At 54.3% G+C, this 15,553-nt stretch overlaps 2 protein-coding genes across 2 annotated transcripts; one reads left to right on the top strand and one right to left on the bottom strand.

Moving 5' to 3' along the window:
- Positions 1-72: 72 nt before the first annotated feature.
- LOC131211277 (peroxidase-like) lies at positions 73-2,432 on the bottom strand. Its single transcript, XM_058204690.1, has 5 exons — positions 2,227-2,432; positions 1,788-2,161; positions 967-1,717; positions 569-896; positions 73-492 (listed from the first exon to the last, which is right to left on the bottom strand). The coding sequence occupies exons 1-5, from the start codon at positions 2,430-2,432 to the stop codon at positions 73-75; spliced, it is 2,079 nt and encodes a 692-aa protein (XP_058060673.1).
- Positions 2,433-11,873: 9,441 nt separating this feature from the next.
- LOC131216176 (uncharacterized) lies at positions 11,874-13,390 on the top strand. The gene is made up of 2 exons (XM_058210597.1): positions 11,874-12,722; positions 12,785-13,390. Exons 1-2 carry the CDS (start codon positions 11,874-11,876, stop codon positions 13,388-13,390), a joined length of 1,455 nt encoding a protein of 484 aa, XP_058066580.1.
- Positions 13,391-15,553: the final 2,163 nt, after the last annotated feature.

The raw sequence follows: 15,553 nt of genomic DNA, 5'->3' as shown, positions 1-15,553 counted from the left end.
CACAACACTCGCTTGGTGCATCTTCTCAGTCCCAGCCTTCCCACCCAATGGCTGGCTGGCTGGCTGGCTGGCTTATTTCTTGTAGTTGTGGTAATAGTGGAACGAGTGGAGGCTGTTGTCGTACGACAGGTCCTTCCACAGGGACAGATCCACCTCCGGGAGCTGCGGGCACGGCACCACCTGGTTGCTGTGCGAGATCCGCAGGAACGCCTTCGGCTGCATCGACGTCACGTGGTTGCCGTTATCGCAGAACAGACGGGCCATGCTGGCCTTCCGGAGTTCCGCCAACTGTTCGCGCGTGAACGCCACATCCTTATCGCCCCGCTCGTAGAAGTACCGATCACCGACACGCGTGCGGTAGAACTGCTCGGTCAGGATGCACAGGAAAGTGGGGCCGGCGAGGGCACCGTTGACGTGCGCCTCCAGCGAACCACCGACGGTCAGATCGATATCGTCGATGCTCGAGTACAGCGATTGCAACTTGGACACATCCTGCGGGAGAACCAAGCCAAGTCAAGCCGCGGGGTGGTCAAGTGACTGGCGATTGCCACCCGGATCCCGAACTTACCTGCGGCGAAATCAGATCCATCAGATCCTCCCAAGTGGAGGCCCGCTTGAAGCCACAGAACTCGCGGTAATCGTTGTAACCCGCCAGACCATGGTCCCGGTTGCGCTGGACGTCGATGGCCCGCAGATCACCACCGAACGGACGTCCACGGCGGAACAGGAAGTGCTTGATCTCGGCGTCAAAGTTCGTATCGGTAAGCTCCTCGGGCTGCGTGGCCAGACCCCGGGTCAGGAAGTCGTAGTTGTCACCGGCCTCCAGGATCGACGGACGGTTAAACCAGTCGCTCAGTCGCAGCGACCCGGTCGGTTTGCGGATCTCCGACACCAAGCTACACGAGTGATGGACAGACCCTCAGTTAGTGGGACCCCTCTGACCGACCGAGTCTTCAGTCTACTTACTCAAGGCGTCCCTCAATCTGCGAGTGGAAGTACCGGAAAGCGGCGGTGGCGTGCGAGTTCAGCACCGACGGGTCCTGGCTCGGGTCGTAGTCGTTGATATACTCGCCACCCTTCACGCGGTAGATCAGCCGGTTCTTGAGCATGTTCTCCCAGCCAAGGAAGATCGGCAGCCACTCGTAGTAGTTGATGTGCTGGTACTGGGCCGTGTTGATGCGGCGCGCCTCCTGGAACAGCAACTCGTCGTCCCAGTGCGGGTTGTACTTCTGCAGCTGATCCGCCAGCCGGTTGTGTTCGCGCAGCAGCACGATCTGCATGATCGTAAGGCCCGGGTTCTGGTTGACACGCGAATCCCCGGCCAGATAGCACACCTCATCCGGTGACTCCAGATCGCACTCAGCCGTCGAGTTCGGGTTGTTCGGGGGCCACTCGTACCCATCGCGCTCCACCACCGCCATCCGGCCACCGGTGAACGCCCGGATCCCGGCATTCTGCTGATCGGAATTACCATACACAAGCGACAGATCAAGGTACGAGGTGACCGTCGTCAACTGTTCGGCCGGCTGCGTTGGGTGCGTCGGAGTGCACTGATCCTCCCGGTCGGTCATCGTGCGGACAAAGTTCATACATTCGGTCGCGGTCTGCGAGTGAGCCGGATCGTGCTCGGGCACCAGGATCGGGTAGCAGGCGCTCGGGGCACGCTCCTTGGCGATCAGTTTGCCATCATCGGTACAGCAACGGGTGGGGTGTTTCTCTACACGCGGGGACAGGATACGACGCGGGTCAGTGCCATGCCAGTGCCAAAGGCCGCAGGATCTACTTACTCGACTGGGTTCCACCGGCCTGCATGCTCATGTCGTGCGTCATGATCTGGCCCCACTGCATGTTGGCCAGGGTGTACTCCGGATCCGGGATGTCCTGTTCGCCGAACGCAACCAGCGATACGACGCGTGCGTTGGGCAATTCCTGTCCGGTGACGGACACGGTCGGCAGTGAGATACCATCACCGTACTTGGGCGTCAGCAGACGACCGTAGCGACGGTTCGGGGTTCCCCAGGTCGGGTTCTGCAGGTTGTTACACGATCCGTCGAGCGTGCGGTAGCGCGACTTGACGCAGGTCGGCGGTGCCGGACACTGAGGCTGCTGGTGGAGCGCACTCAGAAACGGGACGGTGTAACGGGTCTTGCTGACCAGTGGGCTGTGGCGGGTGAAACATGAGCCTTGGAGTCGATACTTTTCAGGGTTACAGGGTCGGGTACTTACGCGTAGTGCGGTGCCTCGACGGGGCTGTAGGCGAGGTGAGTGCCGACCGGAGCGTAGTGGTGGGCTGAGCCTTTGTGCAGCAGCCGGGGCTGGGCCTGGGACGGCTGATCGTGGTGGACCACGCTGTACGAGGTGGCCACGTTCACCGCATCGATCGCCTGGCTGCTGAGGGCGATCAGCGCCGATGCTACCACCAACAGCAACATTATCTGCGAAATGCAAGCCAAGCGTTTGATTAGTTCCTGCGCACAGGGGGTTCGATTTCTTGCGCGTTCTGGACTTTCACACGCCGGCGACCTTTGCTATCAACAATTGCCCATGCTTGGCTATGAGAAACATAAATTCGTTTGTTTAGCCCGTAAACCCGTGCCTTGTGTCTGGCGGGTAAATATGTGAACCACTTGGCAAACAGTTGGCGCTATTATTTATGTTGCCGTGCACTTAAATGTTGCATGCGCTGCTTGGAATGTGCCGCCCCGAACGCTCGGGTGAGGTAAATTAATAATTCATTGAATGGGCTGCCCACGGTTCTCGGGGGCTTGGGGTGCCTCCGGGGAGTTCCGAGACCGAGCTAGCGCCACCGCGCACAGTTCGGTCGTGATTTGTTGAGGTGGAGCTCGGAACTCTGGAAGCGTGGTACGCGCTGAGTTCGGACGCGTTGTTGGAGGGCGCCCAGTTGAAGGAGTTCATGTTTATTCAATGTCAGCCGGATCGACCGGACTTGCCACCGGGTGTTTTGGTTTTTTGTTCAGTACCAACTCGACTTTTTTCTGTTATCAATCACCTGCTCAGCCATCGATGTAATTGGCCCAATCCGGGCCACTTTTCGGATCCCGGTTTGGGTTAGTAATTATTCGGCTTGGGCAGGATAAGGAAATTAAAAGACGCAATTACTGGGGGGTCGACTGGAAGGATGTTGGTCATTTGTGGGGGGCCGTTCTCGGGGCCGCGACTCACGATTTGAAAGGATCCACTTTAATGCACCTGGTGACACCTGGTCGTACCGACGAGAGAGAAGTTGGATGGCGCAACAAGTCGCGGTCACACACAGGATCACTATCATTTGGGTGGTTAATTGTGTGCGAAATGCGATTCAATCGAGCCCCCGGACAACAAGAGCCCTAAGAGCGCGACCTTCAGCACGAGACACTCGCAAGAACTGCGGCGGGACTTCAATTATTCTCCACCCATTACGGGCGGGCGCGGTTTTCGCGTGACTCACGTCCGTCCGGCTCTGGGCAACTCATTTGGCAGAAGTTGGCACCGAGTTGACCCAGGCACGAAATAACAGTACTCCGGTTTGATTGCAGCAGCAGCGTTGAGAAGGACACCCGGCACAGACGTCATTAGAGCGTTTGTTTACTCGCCTCTCGGTTGCCCCGGGTAACCGGGCCCATGATTGATGCCCACGGCCTGCCCAGTTGTTGGTCCTGGGCCGGGCGCGATATGATTGGGCTGTGGTTTTGTGATTAGCCGTTAATCATGCACCGCATGATGGGCTTCACTCCGCAGTGGCCAGTCAGTGCCCAACCAACTGTTTTGCTATTCAGGAAGACTTCGACTCCAAACACTCTGGCCTTACCTGCACGGTGGCGTAGGGTACAAAAAAGGCGTGCAGGCCACAAAGCCCACGACGGCAAAAGTGCAACTCGGCTTCGTGCATAATGCCGTGCCGGAGCTCAGAACATTTTATCAGAAGGCGCCCATCAGACTGCTGCTGCTGCCGAGCCTGGCTAACCTCGCTCGCTGGAGCAACGACGAAGTTGTCACACTGTTCGGTCGATATGTTCAACCTACATTCGAGCGGTTTCTGGTGGCATTCTGACCGCTCGGCGGGGCTGGAGTTGGAATTTCAACCCGAAGTGCTGAACTCTGTACCCTGCAGTCCGCCAGGGAGAACGTGACGTCCGATGATCGCACTGGGAAACAAATTATGTAATACCGAAGCAGCCCCCCAAAACGAGCCGAGCTCGGGTCTAGTTAGGCCGCGGGTTGATGTGCGGCCTTCTCGGGATCGACGACAAGCAACAATTTATGTTCAAGTTCCCGCTGGCTGGATGGCTGGCAGGCAGAAAAAACTGGTTCTCCATTATTTACCGCCGTAAGCCGTACCGAGCGAGGGGGTTTAAGGTCCTCACCGACTTTTCATGCCCGCTTTGCACACACATTGTTCGGCCATAACGTGGTAAATTAATTTGCGGACTAGTAAATCGTGTCGAACCGCGCATTCGCTGCGCTACCGTTCGACACCGAGATCGACGCAGAGCCTGATCGGGTGGGCTGGCCCAAGGCAGCTGGGCCCACGAGGAAGTGGATAGAGTCATTTGGTGGAAATTGATGTGACGAATTGATGTATGATGTGGCACTATCGTCCGACCATCGTCTCACGGAAGCTGCGGCAATAAATTTCCAATCAAAGCCTTTATTACTTTCCGATCGACGCCTGCTGGACCTTGGACGCGTGAGATCGTGTTAGGCCGGGTTAGTGGGTGCCAGCTGGTTTTTGTTTTGTTTCAAAGTAGATGGATTATCCGGAATCTGCATCCTCGAGACCAACAACCAATTAGCTGCAGGGTCCGGACCTTGTCAGGCTGCGAGATCTCTGCGAACGTTCACTAGACGCGCTCTCCGACGAAGCGAATGACGAATGGTGACCAGATCTCGATCACGATCGCGATCACAGAACGGGGGTGTTCCTCTCGGGGTGCTATCGGGCAGCCGGATCCTTCTCATCGGATCGGACAGGTGCGGTGATAGAAATGACTCTGTGACTGAGACTGAGCTGACGGTAATGGGTCTGCGTGGCGAAGGCGAAGGTCGAATGAAACGCGACATCTGACTGGCCAGATCCGGGGCCAGATTCTAGATATCGATCGAGAAGACAATCGCATTCCGACCGCTCAGCTCGGCGGATTAGTCTCCGGTGGATTTCACTTTCACTATCGACTTGAACCGTTTTGTGCCATAACCTTCAACTTGTTTGCCACAAGCTGCCATGGAAGGCGCAAACCAGTAACCAGAAATCAGTGCTCCACTTTCGGCGAGACGATACTCGCGGACGCGGCTACCGGGTTTTCGTGGGGTCCTTTCACATTGCGCTGTGAAACGCTGTGGCCACGCGGTTAATTCGGAAATTGGGACATTTTGAAACAAATGTGACCCAAATGTGACCATTAATCTTGTTTGTTTTAGCGGGTGTCCGGGCGGGCACATTAAGGCGGCACAATTATTATTATGTGTGGCGGCCCCTTTTGGGCTACTTTTCGCTTTCATCGATCCGTTACAAGTTGCAGAAAAACTTGTAATGGGCGCTGGGCTGAACGAACGCATTGGGCAACAGCCTCGCTACCGGGGAGGAACCGAGGACACTCTCGGACGGGCGAATTGAAATTTGAAAGTGTCGATTAATCGCTTCGATCTTTCTGTGCCACCTGCGTGCGTTGGGCAAATGGACTCCGGTTACGTAATGCGCCCACCCGTCTCGGTCACATCTCGTCAATTCTCGTCCATTTCCCTGCCTTCTCCGGTACGGTGAGATAATGACAGCTGAGAGTGATCGCGACCGACCACCACCGGGGAAACCTTCACCAGCCTGCGTTCGTAAACGCTCAACCTTGCGGTCGTCGTCTTCGTAGGTGACGACGAGAAGATCTGTGATCCGAGTAGAACATAAGCCCCGAGAAGTGGTGCCAATTTTCCGTCCAACTTTGTCACGTCCGGCAAACGGTGTTGTGGTCCTTAAAGGGTGCTCGGTGATGAAAACCGCCAACCAATATTAATTACCAATTGCCCACAGGAGGGAAAGCATCGATCGGTACGGGTTGAAGTGTAGTCCAATTATCGCATTACACATCGCGGCCCGTTTATTCGATACTCTTGGTCTGTGGCCGCGCAGAGAAAGAAATCCTTTTTGACAGGTTGCGCCGTGTGCCGGGGTGTCGCTTTATGACGCTAATGAGTCAGCGAACAAATCGCTCGATCGGACATTCTTGAGAACCACAGGCTCGATCACAGCACCTCTTACCGGTCTATGGTCTATAATTAACTCGATAATGGTCAGTGTTTATTTCTGGGCTTCAAGTAATCGGGCCTTTAAGGTTATGGTTAAACGGGCGCTGACGTAATGATTGTACTTAAAATTGGAACTCTGTCTATTAAGCCGACGGGGGTCGACGATATGGTAATAATGATGCCCGTGTTGTTTTTTCCCCGCTCATTGTTCGCACTGTCCCTAATTGCTTCGGGGCTGCAGGGCAGATTTGGCGCCCCGTCGGTGTCCTTGCGCCGATCGGTAAGGTCGACGCAATTGCGTAACGATCCGCCAGTGTTAAGTTCAATGGCGTGTTAGTCAAATGTTTTGAACAGCGGAAAAAGGGCCCTACTTAAGTGGCAACAGCCCCTTTTCACAAGATGATCACTTGGGTGCTGGTGGGCCACAGAAGAATTCGATCCGCATTCGAACATTTCCCTCGCGTGACGAGCGATCGCACGGGTCTGGTGAAATCAAGCCGGTGATTCGATAAAACGTGGTTGCAGTTTCGGTGGCCAGCATTGCCTAAGGGCGCATCACGATGTCCGAGCATCGGTCAACAACAATCCGATCCAATCCCCGCGGTGCCTCCGATCTAGTCCGATCCCTTCGGATGAGGATTCGGTTCGATTCGGCGGTGCCGTTTTCCTCACATTTTCACGATCACGAATCTGTTTGCCTTTTCTTTTGTGTGCGCTGCGCTTGTTGCGAATTGAAAGTCGTCGATGTCCAAACCATCGTGCCCGGTGGCTGGCTGGCGATGGTGTAACCTTTGCCGGGTTACGCCGGGCGTTTATGCTCCGTCGTTTATTTGCGCTGCACTCACTCCAAAAATGCGCACCAAGCTCGTCACCGCACGAGACCTTGTGCCGTCCTGTCCGAGCTGGAGCCCGACTATGTTGCCAATCGACGCACGACGAATTTTGACTCACATTAACGTCCGCTCTCGTCCGTGCCCTGGGGGTCCCTGCTTTTTGGAAAGGTAATTTTTCACCGTCGTACCGGGGGGCAATAAAATCGGTTTCATGCATGCGGCCCACCGATCAATATGCTAATGGACAGGTTCTCGATGAAGAACTAAGTGCGCCATTCAGACGAGAGCACTGTGTCACGTGAGTTTGATCATAAATCAAATACAACGTGGTGATCGCGATCGTTGCAGGATGCTGGCACAGCACCTTTAATGCCTCCCGTGGCTGTACAGCATAAAGCATAGAGGCTGCCCGCGTTGATTGGAAGCGCGCCGAATGATAACTTTTCAAACAATGCCCGTTGCCGTTGTTGCGGATAAATGTCAATCAAATCGGTCCACTTTGAATAATTGCCAACCCATTCCCATTGGTGTGCACTTCATGCTTCGATCAAGTGCGACCGTGCGACGTGTAAACTTTGGCCACCTGATTGATCGTGATTGATCTGCTGCTGCTGCTTTCAAATCAATTACTTCACCAATCATCGATCGGACCGCATCTTCATCGGCACACCACGCTCTTCATTAAGACATCAGATTCTTGGCCCCCAATCGGCGACCGGTCCCATTAGCCTAACGAAGACGCGACACGGCGGTGCGGTGTCCGCGATAATCATCTTCATAATTGCGCCGATAACCGTCTATGGTCCGGCAGCGCAGCGATCGACAGTCCGATCTCGGGCGCTTATGCTTCGCGTCGTGCTCCGATCACCGGTTGCGATTTATTATGCTGTGGCTGCAGTGAAGCTAGAAAAAAATCAAATGCACCGATCGATCGATCGACCTTCGGGGCCACCTGACATTGGCTGATCACTCGCTCACTGTTCGTCTCGTTCTTTTTCTCGTCACATTTTTAGTCAATTAATGGATTCGCACCGGTTTTGGAAATTCCTTCCTTTGCGCTGCTTGCACCATCGCCGACGCATAACGGTCGATCGGTGGTAGCATTGACGGAAAAAGGGTGCCTCTTTTGGGATTGGGAAATGTGCCCCCCAATTGTCTTAGCGACGCACCGGCGGCCTCCAGGCGGCCTCCGGTGAGCTCGAGCGAAGAAATGGTGCTAAACGCGTGTTCACGGCGTGTGCAGGTTGGGCAAACCCCCGGGCGGGGAACATGAGCAGCATAATTGTCAATGGCAATCGATGCGTTGCGCCGGTCGTTGTGACATTTCTACACATGGTTCCACCGTCGTCGTCGTCGTTGACAATTGTGACGCAAATTTTGGTGAAGAAAATTTTTCACAAGCACTTCAGTTTGCTAATCCAATCGGCGATCATACTTTCCGATCGGGACTCTGTGGAACGGATCGAAAGGAAGTGGCAACAGAAAGCAAACCGGGTCACAGGTCCCCGGTGCAAGCGAGCAGTGATTGCGGAAGTCGTCCAAAGTCTCATCAGCCCCGGGGGAATTGGCCACCCCAGGGTGGCATAATCCGTCCAGCCAGCTCGTAATTGCATCACGTGCGCGCATTTCTATCGCGTCTTCTGGTGCAACGCAAACAAGGCGAGAGAGTGAAAAGTGAGCAGACACAGTTCTACTACAGTTGCGGAAGCCGCTTTTGGGTGCTTCGGTGGGAAAAAAGGGCACCCGTAATTGACCGGAGATGAAGCAAAGCCCAACCCAAACTGCCCAACACGGTGAGCACACGCAAAGTTCTCATGCGGCCCCGAAAGGAAAGCGACGGCAGCAATCATAACCGTGACAAACGTCGCGTGGCCAACAAGTCGGAACCGGAGCCCTTGTTGTGAGCGCAAACATTGTTCAGCATGGAAGCAAAATGGTGTGTGGCCCACGCACCGGGCGCCTTTTCGGGCGGGATCCTTGAGAGGCCCCCCGCGCAACGCACGTGTTCGTGGAGTGACGAAAGCGGGCCATCGCGCAAATGAATGGTAATTGTTTTGTGGTGCACTAGATTTTGAATTTGTTGTTTCGAGTGCCGAGCAGCTGCTGAGAGATTATTGCTCTCGAAGGAAAGGGAAAACAAACAAATGGCGGACGGCAAACAGCGGAGCGTCTAAGCTTGCGTTGGTGAGAAATGGTCGCACAGGCCTTACCGTGCCCCTACATATCGTAATTAATTGGGAGTCACTTCTTTTGCATAATTTTGCACCCGTTTGTGGGGAGGGGGCGGCGGCCAATCAAATGTTTGTGCGAAACGGACCATTCGCCACGGGAACCCGTGAGCGTGAGCAAACCCGTGGCTTGGGTTGCGTGTGATAAGAAAATGCTGACGAAATGCTTGCTGCATACCAACGCAACGCACGCACGATAAGCGGAGTCTACTGTTGTGGTTTGTGGTAGTAATAATTCAATTTTTGACTTCCAGTAGCCGAGATTGATTGGCTCGATACCGGACGAAACCACCGATCCACCGACTGGCGTTGGTCGTACGATTTTAATCGCTTTTTAGCGCAATCATCACCCGCGAGAGAGAGAGATGCGCGGAGTCTATCATTAGCGTGTCCTAGGCCGCCGGACATAACGCACGTTTCCGTGTCTCGCATCATCATCATAACAATAATTATGAACCCGGCACCGCAGAACGCTGCATTGCGCGCGAAAGCAATTTTTATCTAAATACCGCGCGAGGTGTTTGCTGTTATGTAACCACTTAGGTTTGATGCTGCCGGCGACCGTTTCTCGAGTGCCGTCCATTTTTGCCCGTACCCGTGGAAAGGGCTCCAAACGCCCAACCGGAAGCCTCAAAGCCGTTAGATATGAGGCAAACGCACTCATAATTGGGTGGTGATCAATCAGCAAAAGAACGGCAAACGGATTCCGGGCGGCCCCGAGCGTGGGGCGGATGCAGCCGCTTTGTTGTTTCGAGGGGTTCCGTTCGCAGCGCCGCATTGAAGTCTTTTGAAGGCCGCTAGTGAAAGGGGCGCGCTTCCTGTGGTGCTGCAATTTCGGGTGCTGTTGTTTTCCGTTTCGGTCTTCGGATCGCCTAATCAACCAACCACCGGTGGCAATGTCAAGTGGGTTGCTAAATCAATTAACCATTAACTAGCCTCGCTAAAGTGAGATCGCCTCGGTTCGATTTTACGATCGCCTACCAATTAATCGGCCCCACGGGGGTGACCTCTCTCGGGTCGTGTCCGTTACGCGGCCGCGGCCTAGGCGGCGGCCAAGGCACTCGGTAACCGATCATTTCCTTCACGGTAAAACAGAGTGTAATATCCGCTTGCGCGAGCTCCGAATCGTATTGTGGTTCGGGCCACATTTTTCGTCACGGTTCATCAGCCGGTATAACGATCGTGGCTAGTATTTTTGAGGGGATTTTATTATTTGTTCAACACAGCGGCGGGGCGGATTGTTTTTAATAACCCATTATAGCGTGAGCGCCCGATCGAGAACCCGATCGAGATTGATGATCGATCAATTTGCTCGCTAAAAGCGGTTGTCAGGAAGCAATCGCAGGAACCAAGGAAACCTGGCGATCGGTTTTCGAAGACAGCTCATTAACGGCCAAGCCGACAGGCGAGATCGGTTCGCACAAACAATGTATCTGTCAGCCTGTGGCGACTTTTTGAAAGGCCACATAAAATCCAACAACACCTGTCAATCAAACGTGCTGCCGTGTGGCCAATTGTTTAGAGAGTCATGGCGAGCGCGCGCGCATACAGTGTCGTTGTCATCGTGGATTATGCTTTTCTCCATCATTATCCTGTTGATGCATCGGGTGACGGAGAAAAATGCTCGGTCTCGGTCTCTCCGGTCTCGTCCATTCCATCGATCGGTGAACGGTGTGACACAATTTTAATTCGAACCACTATCACTTTCGTGGCGATGGCGATCGCGAAGTGCCCACGATGACTCGGCCCGATCGGTGAGCGTGAAATGCAAATTTGCATTCCTCCTCCGCCATATCACGGGTCCTTGTGAACCTGAGCGTTGCTCTGCCATTTGTTGCTGCTCTCTTCCTGGACATTAATTTCTCTCATCTGGTGCATGGGCCACCCGTTTGACCTCCGACTAATGGTTGCTCGGAAAAACCGGGGGGTTACATATTACGCGGTCCGCAATTTTGTTTCGACCTCTCGAGGAATCCGGCATTCCGGCGCGCATTGGAAATGCGGATCAATAAAACCCTTGCGCCAGGGCCGCGGGCCACCGACAATGCCTCGCGTTGTATAATTGCTCGATCCTAACCGGAGGGGGCCTCGGGGGCTTTCATTTTTATGCACCATTTTACCGGCGTGAGGAAAAAGGGCCACTGTTTTCCACCGCACACGACACCAATCTTTCCATTTGTGCGGCTCTAATTGCACTCGGCGTAAAGTGCAGGGGGAATGGAAAATCGCATTCACTGATCGGTGGCCCCGCCGCAGTGATGAATGCACTATCGTAAACGCAAAATGGGCCAAACATTAGCGACCGAGAGAAAGAGAGATAGAGCGAGAGAGAGAGTGAGAGAGCAACGAAAATGGAACACCATGAAGGGTAATTAAAATAAAATTCATAACCAAGGCAAGCGGCGGCTAATGTTGGTGACATAAAAAAAGAAAAATGGCCATCGAAGTAGCCTTCGATTAGGGCGACGGGCGACAAATCGTGAAGGCTCGTGAAGTGTGCGCAGTCTAATTCTTGTGTGCCTGCTGGGTGGTTACGAAATTTCAAATTTTGCCCCGCTTTTTTCCGCTTCGAAAAATGGCGTACATTTTTATGCTCGAGCTGATCGTGGAGGATTTGGAACTCTTTTCCGAAGAAGGCGAAGGCGGCGCCCGCCGTTCATCGGAAGGCCGCACCGGGGAACTGTGCGTTCGGGTGGAACTGAAGGGCCTAGCTCGGTTGGAGGTTTGTGAGAAGGATTTCGGGTCGGCCCTGGCCCTAGAGTCCGGTCCCAAGACGGGCGAAAACTGTCTGTTCGTGTACGATCCGAGCCTGGCGCTGAACGGGGCCGGTTTTACGGTTGAGGCGTACGAAAAGTGTGGTGAAGGACGGGGCAAGAAGCTGCTCGGAAGTTGCCCCGGAGTGCACGGAGAGATGCTACAGAATTTGGCAAGGTCCTACGAGGGTCAGCGGGGCTCGAAAGTGCCGTCGAGTGAATCGATCCGATCGAACGGGAGGGCCCAGAGAGAGCCCGTGTCGCAGACCCTCAAAGAGATGTACTCCTTGAGGGCGGTGGGTGATGAAGCGACGGTGATTGGCTACGCGGTGCTCACCCTCCGGTTGTCCTGCCTGGGGAGCTCCATCAACCAGAAGGTGCTGCTCGCCGAGCAGAACGATCGGTCAGTGGCGTGCCTCAAGCAGAACGACGAACTGATCGTAAAGTGCGTAAATCTCGGCCAGGATGAGCTGCAGGATCAACTGGTCGGGCCGCAGACAAGCTTGGCGACCGTTACGCCGGTGAGCGAGGAGCCCGAGCAGCCACCGTACGATGAGTACGCGGCTCAGCTGAACGGAAACTCGATTTGCATCCGGATCGAGAAGGACGCCAACATTGCCATCTGCTTGGACGGCGAACAGGAATCGACAGGATGCACCAAGGGTTGCTGGGTAAGCCGCCCAATTTAATCGATGTCCTTTAGCATTGATCATTGGTTTCTTCCGTCTAATAGACTTCGCTGACGCTCCCGGAAGGGGTCTACGGTTTGAAGGAAGAGTACGTGCAACAGCAAGCAAACGGCTGCAATCTGCCCGTCGTCCGTGGCACGCTCAAGTATCCGGCGTACCACTGGTCGGGTGACTTCATGTTGGGTAAGCAACGAACCCCGGTTACGATCGAGGACTTTCGACGAAAGCCGGACCCAACTCGGACAGTCGGACTGCAGACCGGCTCGGAAGGACGACAAGACGTGAAGCCCAATCTTGGGGGGATCCAGTTTATCCACAAAACCCCCGACGACCCGGCGTTCGATGTGTTTACGTTCAAGTTTGGCAAAAACAAACGATCACCGAACGGGCGTAACCAGATCGAGATTGAACTCCGCACACCGAAAGCACCGTGGCGGGAACCGTGCCCCAAGGTGACCCGTGGTGCGCAGGTCCTGGAAGATGAGTTCGAACCGGTCGCCGTCGATGGTAAGAATCCCACGCTGAAGCCACCGGAACCTAGCCCGGCCCGACCCAGTGCTGGTGGTGGTGGCGGCGATGGGAAGGCGAAAGGCAAAGGAAAACCGAAGGCGGCGGCAACGACGGCTGTCAAGAAGGGCAAAAAGAAGTGATTACCGTGTTTGAGGCCGTGTTTCTTTTGCATCGCGGCCCCACACAGCTACGTTCCGAACCGATTACTTAATCCCGGTGCGCGGTGTGTTTAATGAAGCGGTTTGGTTGTTGTGCGTGGCGACTCAAAATCTGCGGGCGAGCCGCTCCGGAACAGCGGTAATAAATCGGAGAAAGTTTGTGTGCGATCTGTGTGTTTCCGTAGCATAACCGGCCACGAGACGAGACGTGTCTGGTTCGATCTGAATATGCTTCATTGGCACCGGCACCGGGGGCCAATCGGAGCATTATGCAATCCGGCGCGTGTGACTGGCGTGTGATCGGAAGTGCCGGTCACATTCCCACAACATTATGATGTCAACATTATTAAGTCATTCTATGCCGCTGGCAGCCCGATTCAAAATTTTGGCCGTTGCCAAAACATTCAATTTAATTTCCACGATGATGTACCATGATTTTGATGGCGCCGGGACCCTAAACGAGCGAATTATGAAAAGAATCACGGTTTCACGGTGTCCGCCCGTCCGTGTTCATCACTAGCCGTGGCGTTAAATGGGCCATAAGTGGGTCGAAACCGTAAATACATCATCGTTCATCGTGATCATCACCAGCGCCTCCGCCCCAGAGAGAGAGAAAAAAAACCAACAACCAAACCGAAAAACTTAATTAGCCTCAATTTAGGACACAGCGGACAGTCGAAAACCATTGGGTGGAGACGCACGCCCGAGAGGCTGGCCATTCTATTTTCTTATGCTGCCAAATTGTGTTTTTATGCGGTTACGCCATTACGCCGACTTCCAAAATGCAATAATTACACTGTGCAAATTGATTATGCTCACACGGCGAGGGGTTCGCAAGTTACGTATCGTCCCGTGCGTCGCGTTTCTGTTTTTGAAAATTTTGAAAGTATAACCTTGCGTTGAAAGTAGCAGCTAAATCGATGATTACGATTTTGGAATGGAATCACATTAAGAGTGTAGTTTTTTGTTAGGCCATTAAGCGAGCCTTTGGTGCTGCCGGAACTGGATGTCCCCGTGGCCAAGAAAACAGATCCGATCACACACGTTAGTCGCCCATTAGTCGCCCGGTGACTCAATTACTCGCTCCGCCACGCGTTCGGACCTCTCAATCACTTCGGAAGTATCCTCCGGCTCCGCCGAGTGCAGTGCGCATTGGATTCCGCGTGGCTCAGGTGCATAGCAAACAGTGTGCATGTGCATGGCCACATAATCTCCCGGGGCCGGGCCCGGTACCGGGGAAAAGAAAAGCCGCCTGTCAATTGCATAATAGACCGACCGACCGACTGCTGCCGCCTCGGCGGTAGCGGGGGCCTCAAAATCAAGGTTCCCCGGGTGCTTTTACTTTCCCGCACGCGAATGATAATCAATTTGTGAAGCGGAATAATTTGCTTTTCTTTCCTCTGCAACATGCGGCCGAGCGGCGAGTGAGGTTCGTCGCTTACCGTGGCGTTGAAGTCTTTCGTGCGTTTGGCGTAGTAGCGCTGCGGCCCTTTCGGGTGGGAATTTCCTTGGCGCCCCATGGCCCACACTTTTATGACCGGAATTTGATTGAAAAGGTCTTCCGGCGTACCGTTCGCGAATCGTCCACGAGTTTCAGAGTGGCGGATGGTACCAGCTTTACTGTGCTACTGTGAATGTCATGACCGTGCACGGCACGCCTCGGCGTGTATCGGGCGGCCCATCACGGAAACCGAATTATGGCACCCGTGGCATAGCGGGAGATCGATTGGGACCGTTTCAAGGTGCGCCAGCAGAAGATGAGTGCACGCTGAGAAGGAACCTAGGCTCGCCTTCAATCGACTCTCCGTGTGGCCCCACTCGTTTAGGATTTGGGCCATCGGTGGCGGTGTTGCGGTTTTTGTTTGGTAAATGCTTTTCTTGTGTTTTTGTTGCTCTCGCCAAGCCGCTGGGACCGATTGGGTCGAGGTCGTGTGAAAGTGTTTGCTTATGCTGCCCGCTACTGGGCCGGTGCGTGCCGAGTGGCATTGAAGCTAATTAGCCAGCCGATGTTGGGGTTGCTCTCCGCGTGTGTCGGTCAGCCAGTTTGAAGGAGAAACATTCTAGGCCTCCGGCCCACTGCGGTGCTTTTGTGTGTGCTTAGCAATTGTCCGTTGAAGAGCATTGTTCCGGTGCAAGAAAAAAACC

This window comes from Anopheles bellator, chromosome 1, assembly GCF_943735745.2.
Source record: "Anopheles bellator chromosome 1, idAnoBellAS_SP24_06.2, whole genome shotgun sequence".
NCBI classification, from domain to species: domain Eukaryota; kingdom Metazoa; phylum Arthropoda; class Insecta; order Diptera; family Culicidae; genus Anopheles; species Anopheles bellator.
Note: the sequence above shows the minus strand (reverse complement) of the source record. Positions and strands in the feature narration are given on the sequence as shown.